Source organism: Choloepus didactylus, chromosome 9, assembly GCF_015220235.1.
Source record: "Choloepus didactylus isolate mChoDid1 chromosome 9, mChoDid1.pri, whole genome shotgun sequence".
In the NCBI taxonomy this organism is placed as follows: Eukaryota; Metazoa; Chordata; class Mammalia; order Pilosa; family Megalonychidae; genus Choloepus; species Choloepus didactylus.
In genome coordinates this window covers 123,522,076-123,542,584 of record NC_051315.1, presented here as the reverse complement: position 1 = coordinate 123,542,584, position 20,509 = coordinate 123,522,076, and the positions used below count along the sequence as shown (strand labels likewise).

The 20,509-nt window shown below is 40.5% G+C and overlaps 1 protein-coding gene across 19 annotated transcripts in view; it reads right to left on the bottom strand.

Moving 5' to 3' along the window:
- Positions 1–20,509, bottom strand: part of LOC119544978 (nuclear body protein SP140-like protein) — a 108,569-nt gene that overhangs the window by 29,380 nt on the left and 58,680 nt on the right. For 15 of the 19 annotated variants that reach the window (XM_037850617.1, XM_037850614.1, XM_037850613.1 and 12 more), the window contains exons 9-18: positions 19,781–19,960; positions 18,643–18,696; positions 17,920–18,006; positions 14,335–14,418; positions 11,804–11,941; positions 10,994–11,077; positions 5,441–5,494; positions 4,636–4,821; positions 3,487–3,540; positions 2,769–2,849 (exon numbers count right to left, since the gene is read on the bottom strand). In XM_037850617.1, the coding sequence (XP_037706545.1) occupies positions 2,769–2,849; positions 3,487–3,540; positions 4,636–4,821; positions 5,441–5,494; positions 10,994–11,077; positions 11,804–11,941; positions 14,335–14,418; positions 17,920–18,006; positions 18,643–18,696; positions 19,781–19,960 (1,002 nt within the window). The remainder of the gene's footprint in view (positions 1–2,768; positions 2,850–3,486; positions 3,541–4,635; positions 4,822–5,440; positions 5,495–10,993; positions 11,078–11,803; positions 11,942–14,334; positions 14,419–17,919; positions 18,007–18,642; positions 18,697–19,780; positions 19,961–20,509) is intronic. The other 4 variants (XM_037850611.1, XM_037850622.1, XM_037850621.1 and 1 more) reach the window with 4 other exon arrangements.

Below are 20,509 nucleotides of genomic sequence, written 5' to 3'. Positions count from 1 at the left end.
CTTTTGCATTCTACATGAGTTAAAGGACTAACTTTATACTTGGAGACACCAAACTGAAAACTTACTGCCACTGCAATCCAGTTTTATCAAAATTGCTTCTGTTTGGTGCTCATTTCAGATTCCACAATTTTTCCATCTCTCCTCTCTCCCTTTTACACTGCCCCCTCTCAATACCCATTTTTCTCTCATCTTTTAACTATTTCTCTTCATATTGTCTTTGTGCTCACACCCAGTTGTTTACTCCTTTCTATTTTTTTAGACTCTGCATGTATCTCATTCTATCTATTCTTCTATGCTTATGTTTCTGATTCTTGTTTTATAATCTAGGTAATCCTCTTTCTACCATCACTTCCCTTTCTGTTCTGTTTTTTCTAAATCTTACCTTGATCTTTTGGCAATTTTTACAATTTCAGTCCTACACTTTCCTCATCTCGATTCAGCCTCATATCACAAATTACTACACTCATCATTACTGAGCACCTGCTCTTTTGACACTGACAACATCGCCAGCTCTGTTCTCTTTGCCAGATCCCTATGGGCTTTCTACATTGTAAGCCTGTCAATCAGTCATGGACCTTATTTCCATGTTTCTGGTATAACCTTCTGAGAAGTACCTTTAAATCATCCCCCTTCCTCCACAAAACCCCCCAAACTGGTGATGTTTGGATTTCATGTCCACCTAGGAAAACTTGAGTCCTACTCAGATAACTTTTTTTTTGGCAACCCCAGTCTACTTTTTCCATTCTTCCTCCATAAATTATCCATTCAGTGTCACCTCCCTCCATTTAGTAGGTCAGCTCTTCTTTCTCTTTTCAATCCCTCAAACCTGTTGAAAGTAGTTGATGGCTATGCACAAGTCTGTGTGTGTATGTGCGTGCACAAATACACACACATGGGTGTGTGATACGTTTTGGAGAGAAGTAAGGAAAAGAAAGAAAAGCATTTCCTTCATGCAGACGGGAAAACAAAGCTAACTTCTCTATCACATGCTAATAAGCTGAACATCTTTTCTGAATCTCCTCCATTCATTTGGAGACCTTTGGATTCACAAGACACTGAAGAGAAATAAAGAAATGATAGGCTATAGACAGTGATATGGGAACACAACTCAGTATGATCATGCTACTATGTTCAAGCTCAGGTGAACTGATCCTTGAGAAAAAACATTTGAATTGTCTTTCTGACTCTGTTATCTCCATGCCTGTCTGGGTCAGAGCGCTGCAAACTGAAAATGGCTGAGGTTTTCTCCACTGAGCTGCTCAGGTTGAGAGAGAGAAAAAGGGACAGAAAGCCCCCCTTCAGGGCCAGTCCACAGACCCCCAATTTCACTCATCGGCCACCTGGTCTCCTGGGCTTCCCATCCTGGGACAGATGAGTCTTCTGGCTCTTTAAGGTCAGTCATCACTAAAAGCCTCCGTCTGCTTGTTGGGGATTTGTAGCTTGTATTCAGTGGTCCACATTTGTTAATTAAGACCCCAGTTGGAGCATTCAGAGAGTGCTGCTTTATACCTTAGTGAGGTTTTGCTGTTCAGCCTCCCATGGGGGAGGGGTCTCCCAGCACATTTCTGCAGCTTTTACTCACAGATTTTATGCTGCAATTTCAGGCATTCCTCCCGATCCAGGTTGGTGTACGATATGTGGACAGTCACAGTTGTCCCCCAGCAGTTATCCCAGATTATTCACTAGTTGTTCCTGGTTGTTTATTAGTTGTTCCAGGGGGATAACTAGCTTCCACTCCTCTCTATGCCGCCATCTTGCCGCCTCTTCTGTGTATCTTTTTGATTCTGTGAACATATCTTGTGTCCTGTGTTGCTTTCTTTCTTCCTCAATGATGCTCTTAATCTCTGTTCCCTTTGATTTATCTGTTCACCTTTTTGGACCGTTCACTCTAAGTATTTTGTATACCATATACCTGGGTCCATTCCAACTCCCTTTGTGTATTTGTGATTTTTGTTTTTCTTTCCATATATTTGCATCAGGCACTGATGTATTCCTCTGTGAATATGCTGGGTTCTTTGCACCCCCTCTTTGAACTTCTGATCATATAACACAGCTCTTATACCCCTGCCTGTTACACACAATAGTCACCCACAGCGAGACATCTGAGTTACTAGTCCCTATTGCTCCTTTAGTTTTTTGATTTTTACACATTTGTGCATCTATTTTCTCATCCAGAAAAAACAGGGATAGCAAAGGTTAACTTGTCAAAATCATAAGGATTTTATGATGACAAAATAAGATCTTATTTACCAAACTACCTTGAAATATCAGAATATAATCCAATTACATGGTGAATGACATCTGTCAAAAACTATAGTAACGTTTGAGAGGTTGATCTGAAGCTTTTATTTCTGTCAATGATTACATAGCAGGACCAGTTGCCTTTGGAGGCTTTTACAATTTTGTGACCAAATGGCCTTAACATCAACCAGTATATAACTATAGAAGACTAAGATATCAGTATAAAAGGCTGCAGTCAGTATTAAAAAAGATACCATCATTTTGTTACTTATTTCTTCTACAGTAGTAATATATAATTACACAAATTTAATTAATATGACTCATCCTATTAAACATGTGTTTATAGTAATTTCCCACCTTCTTCCATTTCCTAAAAGGACAAAGGAAGGTAAATGGTGAAAAGGCTTTTTCCTGGATTAACTGGCTCCAGTCAAGATGCTCAGAATAAAATGCATCTGGAAACAGTAGCTTTAACTCAGATTCCTGATATCACGCTGGCCAAGGTGTAACATCCTAATCTTCTTTACCTGACCCACTTGGTGATGAGCTAAAGGTGTCCTGGGGCCCTTCTCCATCACTCAATTCTGAAACATCATCAGGAATGATCCCTGGAGAAAGAAAGAAAATTCTTTAACAGTCCCAGCCTGTGCCCTAGGAACCAACAAGAAATCCTTTAAAGGGAAAACTGGAAAAGGGAAGCTCACGTAGGAGGAGTAGGCCTATTTCTCCCACCAGGCAACCCTTTAGCCTCTTCTGACCTGCTGGTTAAGTTAATCCAGGCAGCATTCCGAAGGCTGGTGCTGGGGACTTGCAAGCCCAATGGGCAACTTTATCATGGTGGAACTCCTTGTCACAATTCACCTTCTCCCACTTCCCACCCTTTGCACTTACTTATCTGCACACACTTCTGCTGCCGCCTCTTTTTCTCATCCAGGGTACCATGGACATGTTAAAGATACCCTAAGTGAGCATATGGAGCCAAGCAACTCCTCCACTCTGGGAACTACTGATCCTTATGTGAGTGAGGAATAAATGTGCACAGCGTTTGTGCCATGAAACATTTTGAGGCCTGGGTGTTAGATCAGCTAGCCACACTCATCTAATTCAAAATGCATACTGTGAATCATTTAAAATCTTAACAGTTTATTTTTTTTACTTAAAAGGATTCAATAAAAAATTTGAAAGAAGCTTTTTTAGTAAAAAGAAAGGGCATTTGCTGTATCAAAACATTTTAATTGTCCTTACATTTTTCCCTATTGCATTTCTCCCAAATAGGTCTGTTTCCAGTATTCACAGGATCTAGAAAGGAAAACAAAACCAGTCATTTATAACAAAAAGTTATAAATCTTATGACTATTCTCACTGCAGGCAAGATTGAGACTATAAAAATATGTCAATGATCATTTCTGTCTCTTCCCATCTAAAGGAAGTGGAGACCCCCAATCCTTTAGCTCCAATTGCAAGATCAAAGAAGTTTTGAAAAACAATATTTTTTCGTAGGTTTGCAGTTATCTAATTTGTCAGTGAGTCTGGACTTGAGCTGTCATGAGTGTGAATAAAATCTTTATTAATCACACTTGATGTGAGTAATCACAGAAAATAGGATTTTGTCCAGACCGTGCTGGGGTGTTTTGTAACATAGAGAATATAAACCATATTATCTTCCTAAATAAGAAAACAGTTTTGAATTCTGAAATACATGTGGCCTCAAACGTTCGGAACAAAGGATCATAGCTCTTTGCTAGGAATCAGGCATCTCAACACTTCTTGTGTCTCTCTACATGTGGCATGAAAAAGATCCTGAAGCGTTTATATACTGGAGGTGCCTCACCTGTGAAACGGGGTGAACAACAGTTACCTTGCCAATTTTTAAGGTTACTGTAAAGATAGAATGAGATCTTATTTGCAGAGATATTTTCAAATATCACTAAATAGGACATGTCAGCTTGGGGGTCATCAGTCAACAGCAATAAATGGAATCTGACCATACTAACCCAAAGCACTTCTTTCTGTCAGTAATTAGAGAGAATAGTCAAGGACTTTGGGTTTTAAACAAGTTTGTAACAATATCAAGCAACAACCAGCTACCCCACTCTCTGAGCACTCTACAAAGTAGGGAATGGGCAAGGATGGGAATGACTATATATAGTCAATACTTTGGGATTAATAGGTATGACTGACAGCATGCAGTAAAAAAGACTGCCATTCAACTACAGCCACCTTGTTAAACCTGAATTTATAACAATTCCTTTCTCTGCATTTTCCAAAATGGCCAGATGAGTTAAATGCAGAGAATGGGTTCTCAGCAGTCATAGGACCATTGCCTGTGGAGTGCACTCAGAGGAAAACACATCAGGAAACAGGAGCTCTGAAGTCACAGTCGGCAGACCTCACCTTCCTCAGCAGGCCCAGGACTCGGTCCAGAGCTCCAGCCTTCCCAGGAACCCTCCTCCTCCACCTCCTCCTCCTCCTGCTCCTTGCTGGATTCTGCAGAGTCGTCATGTTCCATCACTGCAGAAAGGAGCAAATGTCCCTTGGAGTCCTCAGTGTACGACAGAGGAACCAATGCAGAAGAAAATCCTATGAAAAGAGAACTAGGAGAATCTTGGGAAGCTCTGAAATGACAGGGCAAGAAGTTCCTGCCCTCAAACTTCCAAGATCTTCCTTCTGAATTCTCTTGATCTGTAGATTAACATTCTACCCCTCTTCATTCTTGCATCTGAGGCCGAGACAAATTCACCCACAGTGGGCATCTTGGCTTTGTCTTGGACCTCGGTCTTCCTGTACCTCATTCCCTGTCTTCTTTTACTTGTCTCTATATACTTTTTGGGGTGTCTCTTTATTTATTTATGCCCTTGCTTTTCTCCCAGGGTATCCCTGGAAGTCTGGTATTGAAGATGTCAGATTCTCTATTTGTAACAGAGCCACGCCCCCCCGCCCCACCCCACAATTTAAAATTCCTTAGAATGCTTCCTTGAGAAAAAAAATTAACTTTTATTGTGTTTTCATCATTTAATTCTTTGGGTTTATATGTTACAGAAGTTAATCTACCTAATTAATATAAAATTTAAAATGTAAACCATCTAAAATTGAACTGTATTTCTATTTTACTTTGAAGGATATAGCAAAGAATTTGCATGACTCTTATGCAGAAAACACTGTTCTTTTGTAACATTAAGAGTTCTTGTTTTTCTATTACCTCTTTTCCTAATGTTTTTTCTGAATGTAGGTGTTTTCCTGAAATCCTCGGTTGCTATGAAGTAAAGGGGAGAAAAGTTATTTACATACAGAAGATTCACAAATTCTATGAAAACTGATACTGCAGACGGGCTTGAGATCATAAGGATGTTTTGATGGTTGTTTCTTTCTTCTCGTCTACTGAATCCAGTTTTGTTGGTCCAGGGTCATAAAACTGGCATCCTGTACACCTCTTACTTTTACTCTCCATGTGAATTTGTAAATGACTCTTATACTTTGCAAGCTTCAGTTTTCTCATTTGTAAATCAGGAAACCAAGTACCATACCTACCTTTTAAGGTTTTTGTGAAGATAAAATGAATCTTTATTTACAAAAGCTCTATGAGAAGTCACAATATTAACCAGTGGTTTAACTATAATTGGGGTTTTAGAGTAGTGGATCTGAAGTCATTTTTCCACTAATAATTAAATAGCACAAGTTATTCTTTGAAGACTTCCTAAGTTTAATTCTAATAATACTAACAACCAACTGAGAAATAATGTGCTCACATTCTCTATAGAATATAAAGGGTGGTGGAGCAGAATAAATACATTATTTCAACTCTTTAGTATCAACAGATACGATAGTGTGTAGTAAAATATATTGCCATTTTACTAATTTATTTTTTTATCATATAGTTGTGCATTTCATTGCCACAACCAATTTTACATTTTCATTACTCCAAAATAAAGAAAAAAGAAAAAGAAAAAGAATACCCCAAACATACCTCTTATCCCCCGTATTTTTTATATATTTTTGTCTTTATTTTATTACTCATCTACCTATACACCAGATATAGAGAATGTCAGTCACAAGGTTTTCACAATCAAATGGTCACACAATAAAAGCTATGTAAGTTATACAATCATCATCAAGAATCAAGGCTACTGCATTACAGTTCAACAGATTCAGGTATTTCCTTCTAGCTATTCTAATACACTTGGCTAGTGTGTTTTTACTACATTTTCAATATATCAATTGATTGGGCCCATACAGTTAAACAAGAGTTCAGAATGCCTTCTTGCCTCTGTCCACTACCCAAGAGGGACAGAGAGGTTAAATGACAAAGTGGTATCCTAAAAGTTACAGAATCCAGGCGCATGGAGAATGCTCAGAACAGAGTTCCTCAGGTGATCAGCACTCTGAATTTTGATTCTAGGTATTCTGCAGCTCAGGGCTTGCAATCCTAGTATTCTTAGCTGGTGCCATCTGGAAACATGAGCAGGTGGCTTCTCGGGGCCCCTCTCCCTGACTGGACTCTGAAGAGTCAAGGTTAGTGATCACTGCATAAAGGAGTACGATTCTTTAAGTGTCTCTGTGTAACCAAGGAACCAACTCAGCAGGAAATCTCCTAAAGAGAAAACTTGGAAAGACCTTGAAAACCCACGTAAATCCTAGCCTGCACCCAGGCCCCCTGGTCTGCCTTCCGTCCCGTCTCATAGACTAGTGATGCTCCATGTCCTGTTCTCAGAGGTGGAGATAATCCACCGCAATGGGCAGGTTTGCTTTGTTTGGCCCTTGCTTTCCTACACATTCTGTTTCACTTCTTGCCCTTCCTATTAGCCATTTCACATTTCTTTCATCTCCATCTCTGTTTCTCATGAAGGGAGATCTTGAAAACCTTGTGAGAAAGATGGCAGAGCCTCCATCAGCCTGGAGAGACTGATGAGCCCTCTCTCCACATCAACCTGGTACCTATCTGAGTGATTCACAAAAGCTGTGCAATAATTGTCTCTTTTTAAAATAGTCTTTGAATGTGGTGATCCCATTTTCCCTCCAAGGCTAAAACTTACTTACTTTTAGTGTTTTAATAATTTTGTATATAATTTTAAACTTTTATTGTAGTAAATACAACTCAAAATTTCTCATTTCAATTACTTTCAAGTGTAAAATTCAGTACATTCACAATATTGTGCTACCATCACCAACATGCATCACCTAAACTTTTTCTTCATCTCAAAGAGAAACTCTGCACCTATTAAGCACCGACTCCCCACATCCCTCCCCTCCCGAGCCTGGAACGTGCAATCTACTTTCAGTCTCTATGAATGTACTTATTCTAGGTATTTCATATGAGTGGAATCATACAATATCTGTCTTTTAGTGTTTTACTTCACTCAATACTGTCTTCAAGGTTCATCCATGCTGTAGCATGTACCCATACTACATTCCTTTTTAGCGCTGTGTAATATTCCATTGTATGGATATGCCACATTTGATTATCAAGTCATCTGTTGATGGACATTTGGGTTGGCTATTGAGAATAATGTTGCTATGAATATTAGTGTACAAATATCTGTTAAAGTACCTGGTTTCCATTTTTTGGGGTATAGACCAAGAAGTGGTATTGCCAGGTCATATGGTGATCCTATGTTCAATTTTCTGAGCAACTGCCAAACTGATTTCCACAGTGGCTGTGCCAATTGGATTCCTATTTCTCCTCATCCTTGCCAATGGTTATTTTCTGTTTTCTAGATAATACCTATCCTAGTGCATGTAAAGTAGTATCTAATTGTGGTTTTGATTTGCCTTTCCCTGATGACCAATATGTTGAACAACTTTTCATGTGCTTATTGGCCATTTGTATATCTTCTTTGGAGAAATGTCTATTCAACTTACTTTCCCATTTTTTTAATTGGGTTATTTGAACTGTTTTGTTGTTGAGTTGTACAAGTTATTTATATATTTTAGATATTAAGCCCTTATCAGATATATAGTTAATAATTATTTTCTTGCATTCTGTAAGTTACCTTTTCACTTTATTAATAACGTCCTTTGATGTACAAAATATTTTAATTTTGATGAAGTCCATTTTATCTATTTTTTTGTTGTTGTTGCTGCACATGCTTTTGAGGACATATCTAAGAAATCACTGCCTAATTCAGGGTTATGAAAGTTTCTCCCTGTTTTCTTCTAAGACTTTTACAGTTTTAGGTCTTTAATACATTTAGGGTTAATTTTTGTATATGGTGTGATGTAGGGGTTCAACTTCATCATTTTGCATGTGAATATTCAGTTTTCCCAGTACCATTTGTTGAAGAGACCATTCTTTCCCCAATTAATGTACTTGGCACCCTTGCTGAAAATCAATTGGCCAAAGATGTATGGGCTTATTTCTGCACTATCAGTTCTATTCCATTGGTCTGTATGTCTACCTTCCTGCCAATACTACACCATTTCTATTACTGTGGCTTTGTTGTAAGTTTTGAAATCAGGAAGTCTGAGACCTCCAACTTTGTTCTTCTTTTTCAATATTGGCAATAATCTCTTGCGTTTGAGCTATTATACACATTTTGGTTCTATTTTCTAGAGCATTTTGCCTACACTAAGACTAAAATTGGAATATGCAGTGTCTAAAAACTGAAGCAAATTTATATTTTACTTTGAAATACATAGTGAGTAATTAGAACAAATATATTAATAAAATATTATTCATTTGTAACATCAAGACCAGGTAACATTTTTGTTTGTTCTTAGGTCTTTTCCTAGAGTTTCCTCAAGATAAGTATTTTTTAATATTCTCTGGATCTAGAAAGTAAAAAGGGAAAACAAATCAACAGGTTGATTTGTAACTGAAGAATTATAAATCTTGTGACAATTCATGCTGCAAAGAGGATTGAGATAATACAACATTTTGATAATAGTTTCTGTCTTTCATTTCACAAACGCAATAACTCAGAATCTGGGATCTTAGTCCAGTCTTTTCCTTTGATTCTTCATGAGACTTTGTAAAAGGCTTTGAAATATTAATGTAGTTGGATTTTTGTATCTAGGAAACAAGGATAACAATGTCTATTTACCCATGTTTAGGATTTTGTGAAGGAAATAATAAAAAAGTCCTTTGCAAATAATGTCTGCCTTCTTATTTTTAAGGTTTTTGTGAAGGAAAAATATAAGTTAGTTTGCAAAAGTCCTTTGAAAAATCACTTTATACGTCATGACTTGATGAAGAACTTTTTGACAAACTATAGTTTGGATTTCAGAATATTTAATCTAAAGTCTTTATTTCTGATAACTTTGCATGTGAATATTTGTGAACTAGATTGCTGAGTGAGTTATCTTTTGACAATTTTAAAGTTTGTTATCAAATGACAAGATGATCTTTGAGTAGAGGAATATTTAGCTTTTTGACATCTACAGAAGCCACCATACAGATTCCACCTTTCATAGGCATAGCCACTAGCTAGTTTTAAAAACAAACTCAGTGCCATCAGAGAGTGAGGTGGCCTCTGCAGCTCCATGGCCTCATTGTCATGTTTCTCCTTTGGAGGCAGATGGGTTCTTCCTGTAGAGATCACAACCACGATGGCCACCAAACTTTCTCATGTCCCCTGTAAATACTGTGGTTCACTTCACAGTTAACGTACGCACTGGCACGCCACGGGGACCTCTGCCATTTGCCAAACTCCCCGCTTTGTTCCATCTAAAACTTAACCCTTCTCCCTTCCTGGTACCCTCTATCCTTGGAAATAGATAGTATAAGAGAAAACCATTTTGGGGGCCAGGATAAAGATTTAACTGAGCAGGACGACATTTTCTATAAATTGAAATTGTTTCCCCCTAAAATCAGAGACCTAGCAAAGTGTTGCAATAATAAATTGAATCTTTAGGATTATAGATAAATATGGATATGAGCAGGCATATCCACATTTGATGAATTCCTTGCCTTGTAGTTGTGACATCTCAGAAGGGAGCAGGAGGCACAACAGGGGAAATATTTGGCAAATCAATAGACTGAGGTGACCCTCAGGAGCACTGCGTTTCTCTGCAGTGATGCTCGGCCATTTGGGATCCCCAGATCTCATTCTCTAAATCTGCTTTCTTGAACTGTGTTAATTACTTGGTATAATCAATGTATAATCTCTTATTGGGCTCAGACATTGTTACACATCTACTGATTCGGATTCTGCAGACCAACAGGCTAAAAAACAAAACAAACAAGCAAAAAACACAAAGATATTTTATGTTGCAAGTACCAGGACACACATTCCCCAATCAGCACATGAAATAACCTTAAATTCTGTTTCTTGACTAATCCCCTATCATTTTTTTTCCAGAAATCATCTCTCACCTTTTCCCCAAAGAGGAAACAAAACCACGTGCACCTTAAACCATGGATATTTTTCCTCAGGGGCTTCAAATTGTTTCCTATGCAATGTATCTTGTAGCACAAATTAAATCCTAACACAAGTTGCAGTAAATTTTATTTGGATATTAAAAAAAAGCAACAAACTCATCACATTACTGGCCTATTTAAAAATCATATAAGCAATATATGAAGACATATGTTGATTAATAGACTCCATTAATAGGCATCACCCTCTTAAGCAAATTGATAATAATCATTTGTTTCCCTGCATTTCCTAAACATTTAAGTGAAATAAATGCAGAGAGAGGATCCCAAAATAAACTGGATCCACTATACAGAATGGGCTTAGAATAAAATGCACCAGGAAATAGTAGCTCTTAATTCTGATTCCTGCAGCACAAGCTCTTCTCTCCCAGATTTCCTTACCTAGCTCACTTGTCAGCACTGAGGTGGGGGTTTCTGGGGGCTCATCTTCATCACTGGATTCTACTGAGCCGTCACTGCTGATCACTGAATAAAGGAACAAAATTCTTTAGGGATCCCAAACCTAAATCAAAACTTGATAAAACTCACTCACAGAAGGCAGCTTTGGCCACCGTGCTGCTGCTTGTCTTACTTTCACCCTCATTCCACCTCCATCCTCCACTCTCATTCTACTTTTTTTTTGGCCCCACCCATTTCCCTGTCTCTGCCTGTTTCTGGATATGGAATCTTTTTATACTTCTCTTTGTGTCGATGTGTTTTTTTTCCTCCATCTCCTCTCATGAATCTCTTGGTTCCCTGCTGTTTTTTCCTTCTTTCCTCCCTTCCTTCCTTCCCTTCCTTCCCTCCTTCATTCCCTCCCTCCCTGCCTCCCCCTTCCCTGCCTCCCTCCCTCTCTTTGTTCCTTCCTTCTTTCCTTCCTTACTTCCTTTCTTTCTTCCTTCCTTTCTTTCTCTCTCTCTCTCTCTCTTTCTTCCTGTCTTTTTAAACTCCTATTCCCATGCCTTCTTCTCTTTCTTTAGAAACATCCTCTCTAACATCAATACTTATTGCCTCTCGTTTCTGTCTTTTGGTGTTTTTCCATCTCCTGCAAACTTTCTTCTGCTTAGCTGAAGTCTCACTGCATCAAGCACTGGTCCCTTCTGATTCCTTCCTTCACCCAAAGCTACCTGGATGGTTCGATGGACCCGATGATGTGCCCCAGTCTTACCTGGTACCTGTGGTTCATTCTTGCAGTTTTTCGGTCAGCCTTACCTATTACGTCAGAGGCCAGGCGACAGTTAGTCCTTGCTTGGGCTCCCCACTCAGCTTCATCTGGCTTTTCTTTCTTTATATCCACCAGATGCACAGTACAGGGCGTCATCTGGATTTCATATCTGGATAGCTGTGCCTCTGGGCCAAATTGTAATTAATGAAGAACTTTCATTTGTCTTGCCATTGAGGACCCTTCACCTAATAACTCCTTCTCCCTGCAATTTCACTGCAGGTAGTACAGCTACGCCTCCTAGGCCTCTTTCATTTTTCCTGCTACTCATCTCTGTACCTCCTTCATGCCTCTTTTAATTCTGTATTTTTTTTTTTTTAATTTTCTCTTTACCTGCTCTTCTCATCCTCTGATGTTTCTTTTAAAATAAAAATATTAATTGCAGTATAACATACATAGTTAAAAGTGAATAAATCATACCATTTGAATTGTCATAAAGTAAACATAAATGGATAATCATCACTTTAGTCAAGAACGTAGAAGATTATGAACACCCAGAAGCCTCCTAGTGCCACCTCCAATGTCTCCACCATCTTGCTCAAAGTTAACTACCATCTTGACTTCTAGCACCATAGAACACATTTATTTGATCTGGATTCTCTTACTCAACATTATGTTTGTGAGTCATCTATATTCACTTTGCATATTTATTTTCATTGATGCATAGTATTCCGTTATAGAAATAAGCCTAAAAATATGTATCATTTCTGCTGTTTTTCAAGTTTTTGGCTATTATGAATAACCCTGCAATAAGAATTCTTTTATATGTATTTGACCATCATAATACGCACTTCTGCTGGTATGTGCTAAGAAATGTAATTGTTGAGTCAAAAATATGTGTATTTTAATTTTCGGAAGAGTATACCAAGCTATTTTCCAAGAAAACAAAACAAAACAAAACAAAACAAAACAAAAAACTCACATAGAGGCCAAGATGTAATAGAGAGATTGTAGCAAATTCAAGCTACCAGAAGAAGTCTGGTGTGGCTGGAATGTGGCATGAGGCAATGTCAGAAGTGAGTGATGGCACCAGAGAAATATGCAGCCGTGTGGTGAGGTATCTTTCTACTCCACACAGGGAAGGATGTCTTAAAGCTGAGGACCAGAGAAGGCACTGGATTTTACATAGGAAAATACATCAATTGGTTTGCATTTTTGAAAGATCCACGAAACTGAAGTGCAGAGAATGGGCTTGAGGGAAGCAAGAGGGCGGGAGGAGGTTGACGGGCACAGCTTCCACAGAGACAACCTCCAGATCTTTGGAGGACTTGGAGGAAGGAGCCCAGGGGACGGGTCTAGGCTGGAGTTGCGTGTTCAGGAATCAAAAGATCACAGATGGTGATTGAAAGCATGGAGAGGATGAGATGCCTGCGGCGAGGCTATTTTAATTTGAGTGGGTTACAAGGGGCCATTTTGATCATTGTTGACTTCTTAACGCTAACTGGAATAGCCCATTGTGCCATAAATTGCTTCTATCCAGTGTCCCCGCCCTCAAATCATACAAAGTCATGATTTGTCCACCTCTCTTTATACAAGGTCTACTCTCTACCAATTTTCAAGTCCTTTAACTCCTCTACATAGTTATTTTTGTGCCTCTCCCCATTTTTTAAATTTCTTGTTATTTATTTTCCTCTGCCTCTTTCTCTATTCACACTAGTTTCTTCTATATATTTTTTATCACTGTCTCCCATGGCCAGGACTGTGGGTGAGGAAAGGATGTTTCTAGGGCACAAAATTTCAGGAGGCTCTCACTTGCAGGGTTACACAAGCATCAGGAATGAGATCCTCATTAAACTTTGTGCCCTAATTCCTCCTTTGCCTCACCCTCATCCTGGTCTTGCCACCCCCAATCTTATTCTCAGTTTATCTATTCCCTGTCCTATTTCCCACTTTCTCCCAGTCTATCTCTGTTTCTTACTCATTAAATGACCTTCTGTTTGCTTCTTCTATTTCAATCTTTGTCTATCTATATATTTTCCTCAACTCAAACGTTCCTATCATCACCAAAGTTCTGCTCTTTTGCCATTGTCCCCCATATCAAAGTCCCTTCACTTGCCAGTTCCATTCTGAGGACCCTTCACCTGGGCTTTCTTACTTGCAAATCTGATGGACAGCACTGTGCATTATTTCCATGTTTCATAATCTCTGTCAAAATCTCTGAAAAGTAGGCAGAGAATAATTTCTTTCCACCAACACCACAACAAGCAATATTTGGATCCCAGGTCAATTTATGTAAATTGGTCTTGTGTAATTTATTATTTGGTGTCCCCTAGGCAACCTGTTCACATCCTCTTTCCTTATATTCTCTATGCTGGGACACCCTTCCATTGAAGAGCTCAGCTCTCTTTCTCCTTTGCTTCTCACACCTGTTAAAAGCAGTCAGCAGCTGTGCACAGACTGTGTGTTTTGGGTGGGGATAGGGCATGAGGGGAGGAGGCCAGGAGGGGATAAAAAGGAACACTTTTCCTCCCATAGAAAAACAAAATGTAATTAGAAAACTGGTAACATGAATAAGAATTACTTTTTTCATCAGAGGGTGATGGGCTGGGCGTCTTTCCTCTTGCATCTCCATTATTCTCTTGGAGAGATGCTTGCAAAGAGGACTCTGAAGACAAAAAGACAACAGGTGAGACCCAACAGACGTGGCTCTGCCTCTGCTTCCATCGCCTTAGCCCTCATCCTCCTTCGCACGTGTTCCCTTACCCCCGTCTCCGTACACTGCGGCCTCCACCCTGTGAAGGTGCTCATGCTTCTTTCTTTCCCTACTTGTCCTTCCCTTTGGCTTCTGTCCCTCTTCCCCAGGGATGCTCTGCAACTCTTTCTCCTTTGTTTCTTGGTTTTTCCTTCTAACCTTCTTCCTCCAGCTCTCTCCTCACCCACGTAACAGGCTCCATTCTTGCTCCCGTCTCTGTGTGACAGGTGTCTCCTTCATTGTGTGTTAGTCCATTCCTCTGCCACCACCCAGGACTCCCTGGTCCCTCCACGCTTTTGCAAGTAGTTAATCAGCCTTACCAACTGGCTTAGATTCTTAGGTACAAGTTTTGTTTGCTTGTTGGCTTCCTAGAGCATCATTTTTGTCACTGGTTGAGTCTTTTCTCTTTGCATTTATATGGTCTGTTTCACAGAGATGTGCTAAGATTTCATTTTCAGGTGGGGTTGCACCTAAATCACATTTTGATTCATAAATATTTTACTTGCTTCCTGTATCAATCAGGGTCCAACAGAAAATTATAGGCCACTCTAAGCATTTAAAGCAGAAGGAATTGGTCACAAAGGTGAAGGAGAGGTGAGGGAGAGCGTGGCAAAACAAAATACTGTGGCCCAGAGTCACTGGACAGGTAGAAGCTGGGCCTGGGACGGTTCTACATGGGGAGGTGGGGCCACGGAGAGGATGCAGCTACAACTGCTGCCTGAGGCGGGGATGGGGCCATACCTGGGCTTCTCCCTGCCACCCTCTAAGCTCTGGCCAGTGGTTCCCACGGCAGGGACCCAGAAAGAAGCCAGCTAGCAAGGGAAGCTGGAAAGCAAGGCTGTAGGGACCAGTTCCCATGGAGAGAACGCAGAGCAGAGCAGGGGAAGGGGAAGGAATGAATCCCAGGGCAAGCAAACCCACGACCAGCACACCCTTCCCTGGGCCCCACAGTGAACCTCCTCTGCCCACTAATTCCAACTACTCATCCCACTCTGCTCCCACTAACCTCAATAGCATATGAGTAGGGATGTATATTTTTCAGTGCAGTTTTCATTTAATGCAATTTCCCGAATAAAATGAGTTATTTGAAATGTCATTTAAATTATGGTTCCAATGGTTTTAATATAGAATTTGCACTCTGACGCTTTTTTTGTTTTTTTTTTTGCCACCACCCACAGCTCCTTGAGGGCTCCTCTTTGGGTCCTGGGCATGAGATGCAGCCCTTTCCCTGACGGAGCACGTCACAGTCAGCTGTCCCTGTGGGTTCAGATGCTTGGACACACTCTTCGGTGGCTTGTTGTGCAATCTGTGCATCATTTGGGTCCCAGGAAGAACTTCATCTCTTTAGTCATCTGCTCCCCATCAATGATTTGCCCCAAGATTCCATCTCCAGGTAGGCTGTCCCTGGAACCACTGTGGATTTCAAAGGATGTAGCTGCCTCCCTCCTTTTCTTCTCTCATCACTAACCACAATCCCATCCACACATTCCTTCCTCCCACTATCTGCAACAGTAGATGAATAGCCAAGAATACTGTCATGTATTTTGTATTTTAAATAGTTTTTGAATAACAGTTTTTTGTAGTAATTTTAAAATGCTTTAAAATTAACTTTGAAACTTTTTTCTTTTCTAAAAATGCATTACTAATTTAAAACACCCTTTCTTAAATAATATATCCCAATTGGAAGCTACATAATAGGGGCCTTCCAGTAGTTGGAAGTTTCCTGAGATATTTCTCTGCTATTCATTTCCAAAGAAGAGTCATGGAATAAACACAAAATTTATTTCAGATCAGTTTGCCTTCAGGGTGGGGACTCTCACCCTCAATTTAATTTCTTGGGCCTAAGATGTGTATTGCTCTATCACTGCTCCTGTCCTCTGGGGAATAATTATACCCACAATAAGCATCTGGGTCAGACATGGTGTGAGAAGAAAATCCTGAAATTTACTGTAATGGTTAAAAGCATAGACTCCGGAGGCAGATACGAATAATCATCATAATTTAGCTACAAGAGCATGTAGCAGTAGTGAAACACCAGGCATGATTGTGAGTGTTTCACGTGATATAACTTACATAAAGAACACATCCACCCTGTGAAGTAGTTACTTACATCCCAGGCTGCGGGACACCAGAATTGCTACTCGACCCTATCGTACAGCAGAGTTAAACCACCCCAGGTCTTAGTTGGATCAACTCAAACAAACTAACAAACTCCTCTAAGAATTTTAGAGATTTTGAGAAGATTAAAAGAGATTCTACATGTGACTTACTCTCTAGGAAATAGTAACTGATTAAAAAGATAAAATCATTAGAATTAATGTCATAAATTTGAAATATTTAAAATAATTTACTAATGTATTATTAGTGGTATTTTGGATTAAGGGAAGATCAAGAGTTGCGGATGGTGGTTTCTGGTTGAAAAGGACCAAAGGGCTTCTGTGAGCCCATCTGGGGCTGGGAGGGCCGTCCCCGGCCTGATGCCCACAGGGACGATGGGCGGTGGTGGGGGACGGGTCGCCGTGGTGTTTATGCTCCTGTGGGGTCGACCCTGCAGGAAGGCACCCTGACCCACAGAAGGGGCTTGCTCAGCTCTCCCACCCCCACCCCTGCCACAGCATCGGCCACCGCTGGACGTCCAAGCACCGAGGCAACAGCCAGATTCAAGCAAGACGGAGGCAGAAAACTGTGAAGCCAGGCACGGGGGGAAGAGTCCAGCCCCAGAGCCATCCAGAACCAGAGCAAGTGTTTCTAAGGAGTGTGGGAAGGGGTAACTCTCCTTAGCAAGCCCGAGGATAAAGACACTGTTATTCAATCCCTGAACTTGGAAAACCTGCAGATACAAAGACTGAAAATTCTGGGCAATTGGTAACCGAAGAAGCAGCCTCCAGAGAATATCCCAGACTGGGACAAGAACAGCAGAGAATCACGGACTAGAGTCAACAGGAACAGACCAATTTAAAATGAGGGATCTGTGCAAGAGCAGGGCAGGCTTTCACAGTTTTCAGATATTGAAGAATGTGTTCCCTGTCCTTCCCTAATTCCTTTTTATCATCCCTTTTATAATGTAGCTGTTAATGGGATGATCCAGGTCTCAATACAGACCCACATGGACCTTGCAGGCCCCACCTGGTGCCTGCAGTCAGACTCCAGCCTGGGTCAGCTGCTGGACCTGCCTCCCGAGCATCCTCTGTGGGACACCCTGACCGCTGGAGATGGCTTGTCCCGGCCACCCACTGCTGAAGGCAACCTGCCTTCGTCTCCAGGCCGCCCCTGCCCGTGGCCTCACCTTCCTTCCTACAGGTCCCCACCCCCTTTTACACCAACTTCCCTGCACACTTTTGTTCACTCCTCCTGGGCCTCTTGTCTCTTTTCATCTTATTCAACACGGAACAGTTTTAATCCAGTCACAGTTACCCTGTTTCAGGCGTGGCTGGATGCTAGGGCATTCCTCCTTGTCACTTTGTTCATCACTTTCATGGCAAAACAGACTGCATTGGACTGCTGAAGAGAGGGAGAAGGTAGCAATTAGAGATCTCGAGCAATGTCTCATCGTTACACATTTCAGAACTTCTGGCCCTCGCAGCCGTCGATGAGACTCAGGTGACTTACATTCTCCTGTCACTCCCTGGGACAACCGAGAGGAGAACACCCCAATGGGGATCCTTTATGTTCCCCATATGGAAGGAGCTGCAAAGATTTAAGGGTAATGAAGCAGTGGAAACGTACGCAGTGTTTATCTACCTAATAAAATGGTCAGATGGCAGGGAAACCACACATTGAAATAAATAATAGGACTGAAATGAGTGTTGTGAACTGTTCAAACTTTAGGGAATAAAGAGAGGGACTTCCTCAGCAGAAGGGCCAAAAACATACGGAAATCAGTGCACAAAAAAACCCCAAAGGCTTTACAAGATGGGGCTAGAAAAGAGCAGGATTTGGGTTTGAGTCAGGGAGGGAGGATGGTCGGTTCCCAAAGAGGAAAGGGAAAGAACTAGACAGACTTGCCCAGGGACTGCCCATATCCAAGGAATAAGGTTGACATTCCCACCCCCTAAGAGAGAGTGGATATTGTGGGCACTGGAGGACACCTCTTCCCCACTCCCACCTCCGCTTCTCTGGGTTTTTAATTGTTCTTACATCGTTTTTTATTGCATTTCCCCCGAATGGGTTTCTTTCCAGTATCCACAGGATCTAGAAATGAAAACAAAGCCAGTAATTTACAACTAAAAGTTATAAAGCTTATGACTGCTCTCACTACAGTCAGGATTGAGACTATAAAGAAGTTTTGATTATCATTTCTGTCTCTTCCCATCTAAAGAAAGCACTGACACCCAATCCTTTAGCTCCAATTGCAAGATCAAAGAAGTTTTGAAAAACAATATTTTTATGTAGGTTTGCAGTTAACTAATTTGTCAGTGATCTGGACATGAGTTGTACAAAATCTTTATTAATCACACTAGATGTGAATAACACAGAAAATAGGATTCTGTCCCAGACCGTGCTGGGGTGTTATATAATCTAGAGAACATAAACCATATTATCTTTCTTAATAAGAAAATAGTTTTCAATTCTGAAATACATCTGGCCTCAAAGGTTTGGAACAAAGGATCATAGCTCTTTGCTAGGAATCAGGCTGTCTCAACACTTCTTGTGTCTTTCTACATGTGGCATGGAAAGGGTCCTGAAGTGTTTACGTTCTGGAGTTTCCTCATCTGTGAAACGGGGTAAACAACAGTTACCTCGCCTACCTTTTAAGGTTACTGTAAAGATAAAATGAGATCTTATTTGCAGAGATATTTTCAAATATTACTAAATAGGCCATGTTAGCTTGGGGGTCATCTGTCAGCAGCAATAAATGGAATTTGACCATACTAACCCAAAGCGCTTCTTTCTGTCAGTAATTAGAGAGAATAGTCAAGGACTTTGGGTTTTGAACAAGTTTGTAACAATATCAAGCAACCACCAGCTACCCCACTCTCTGAGCACTCTACAAAGTAGGGAATGGGCAAAGGTGGGAATCACCATATAAATTCATACTTTGGGATTCATAGGTATGACCGACAATATGCAGTAAAAAAGACTGCCATTCAACTACAGCCACCTTGTTAAACCTGAATTTATAATGATTCCTTTCTCTGCATTTTCCAGAATGGCCAGATGAGTTAAATGCAGAGAATGGGTTCCCAGCAGTCATAGGATTGTTGCCTGTGGATGGCACAGAGAGGAAAACAGATCAGAAAACAGGAACTCTGAAATCGCAGTCGGCAGACCTCACCCTCCTTAGCAGGTCCCTGACTCGGTGCAGAGCTCCAGGCTTTCCAGGGACCCTCCTCCTTCTCCTCTTCCTCCTCCTTGCTGGATTCTGCAGAGTCGTCATGTTCCATCACTGCAGAAAGGAGCAAATGTCCCTTGGAGTCCTCAGTGTACGACAGAGGAACCAATGCAGAAGAAAATCCTATGAAAAGAGAACTAGGAGAATCTTGGGAAGCTCTGAAAGGACAGGGCAAGAAGTTCCTGCCCTCAAATTTCCAAGATCTTCCTTCTGAATTCTCTTGATCTGTAGATTAACATTCTACCCCTCTTCATTCTTGCATCTGAGGCCGAGACAAATTCACCCACAGTGGGCATCTTGGCTTTGTCTTGGACCTTGGTCTTCCTATACCTCATTCCCTGTCTTCTTTTACTTGTCTCTATATACTTTTTAGGGTGTCTCTTTATTTATTTATGCCCTTGCTTTTCTCCCAGGGTATCCTTGGAAGTCTGGTATTGAAGATGTCAGATTCTCTATTTGAAACAGAGCCGCCGCCCCCCGCCCCTCCCCCCCAATTTAAAATTCCTTAGAATGCTTAGCTGAGAAAAAAAAATGACTTCTATTATGTTCCGGTCATTTAATTCTTTGGGTTTATATGTTACAGAAGTTAATCTACCTAATTATTATAAAATTTAAAATATAAACCATCTAAAATTAAACTTCATTTATATTTTACTTTGAAGGACACAGAAA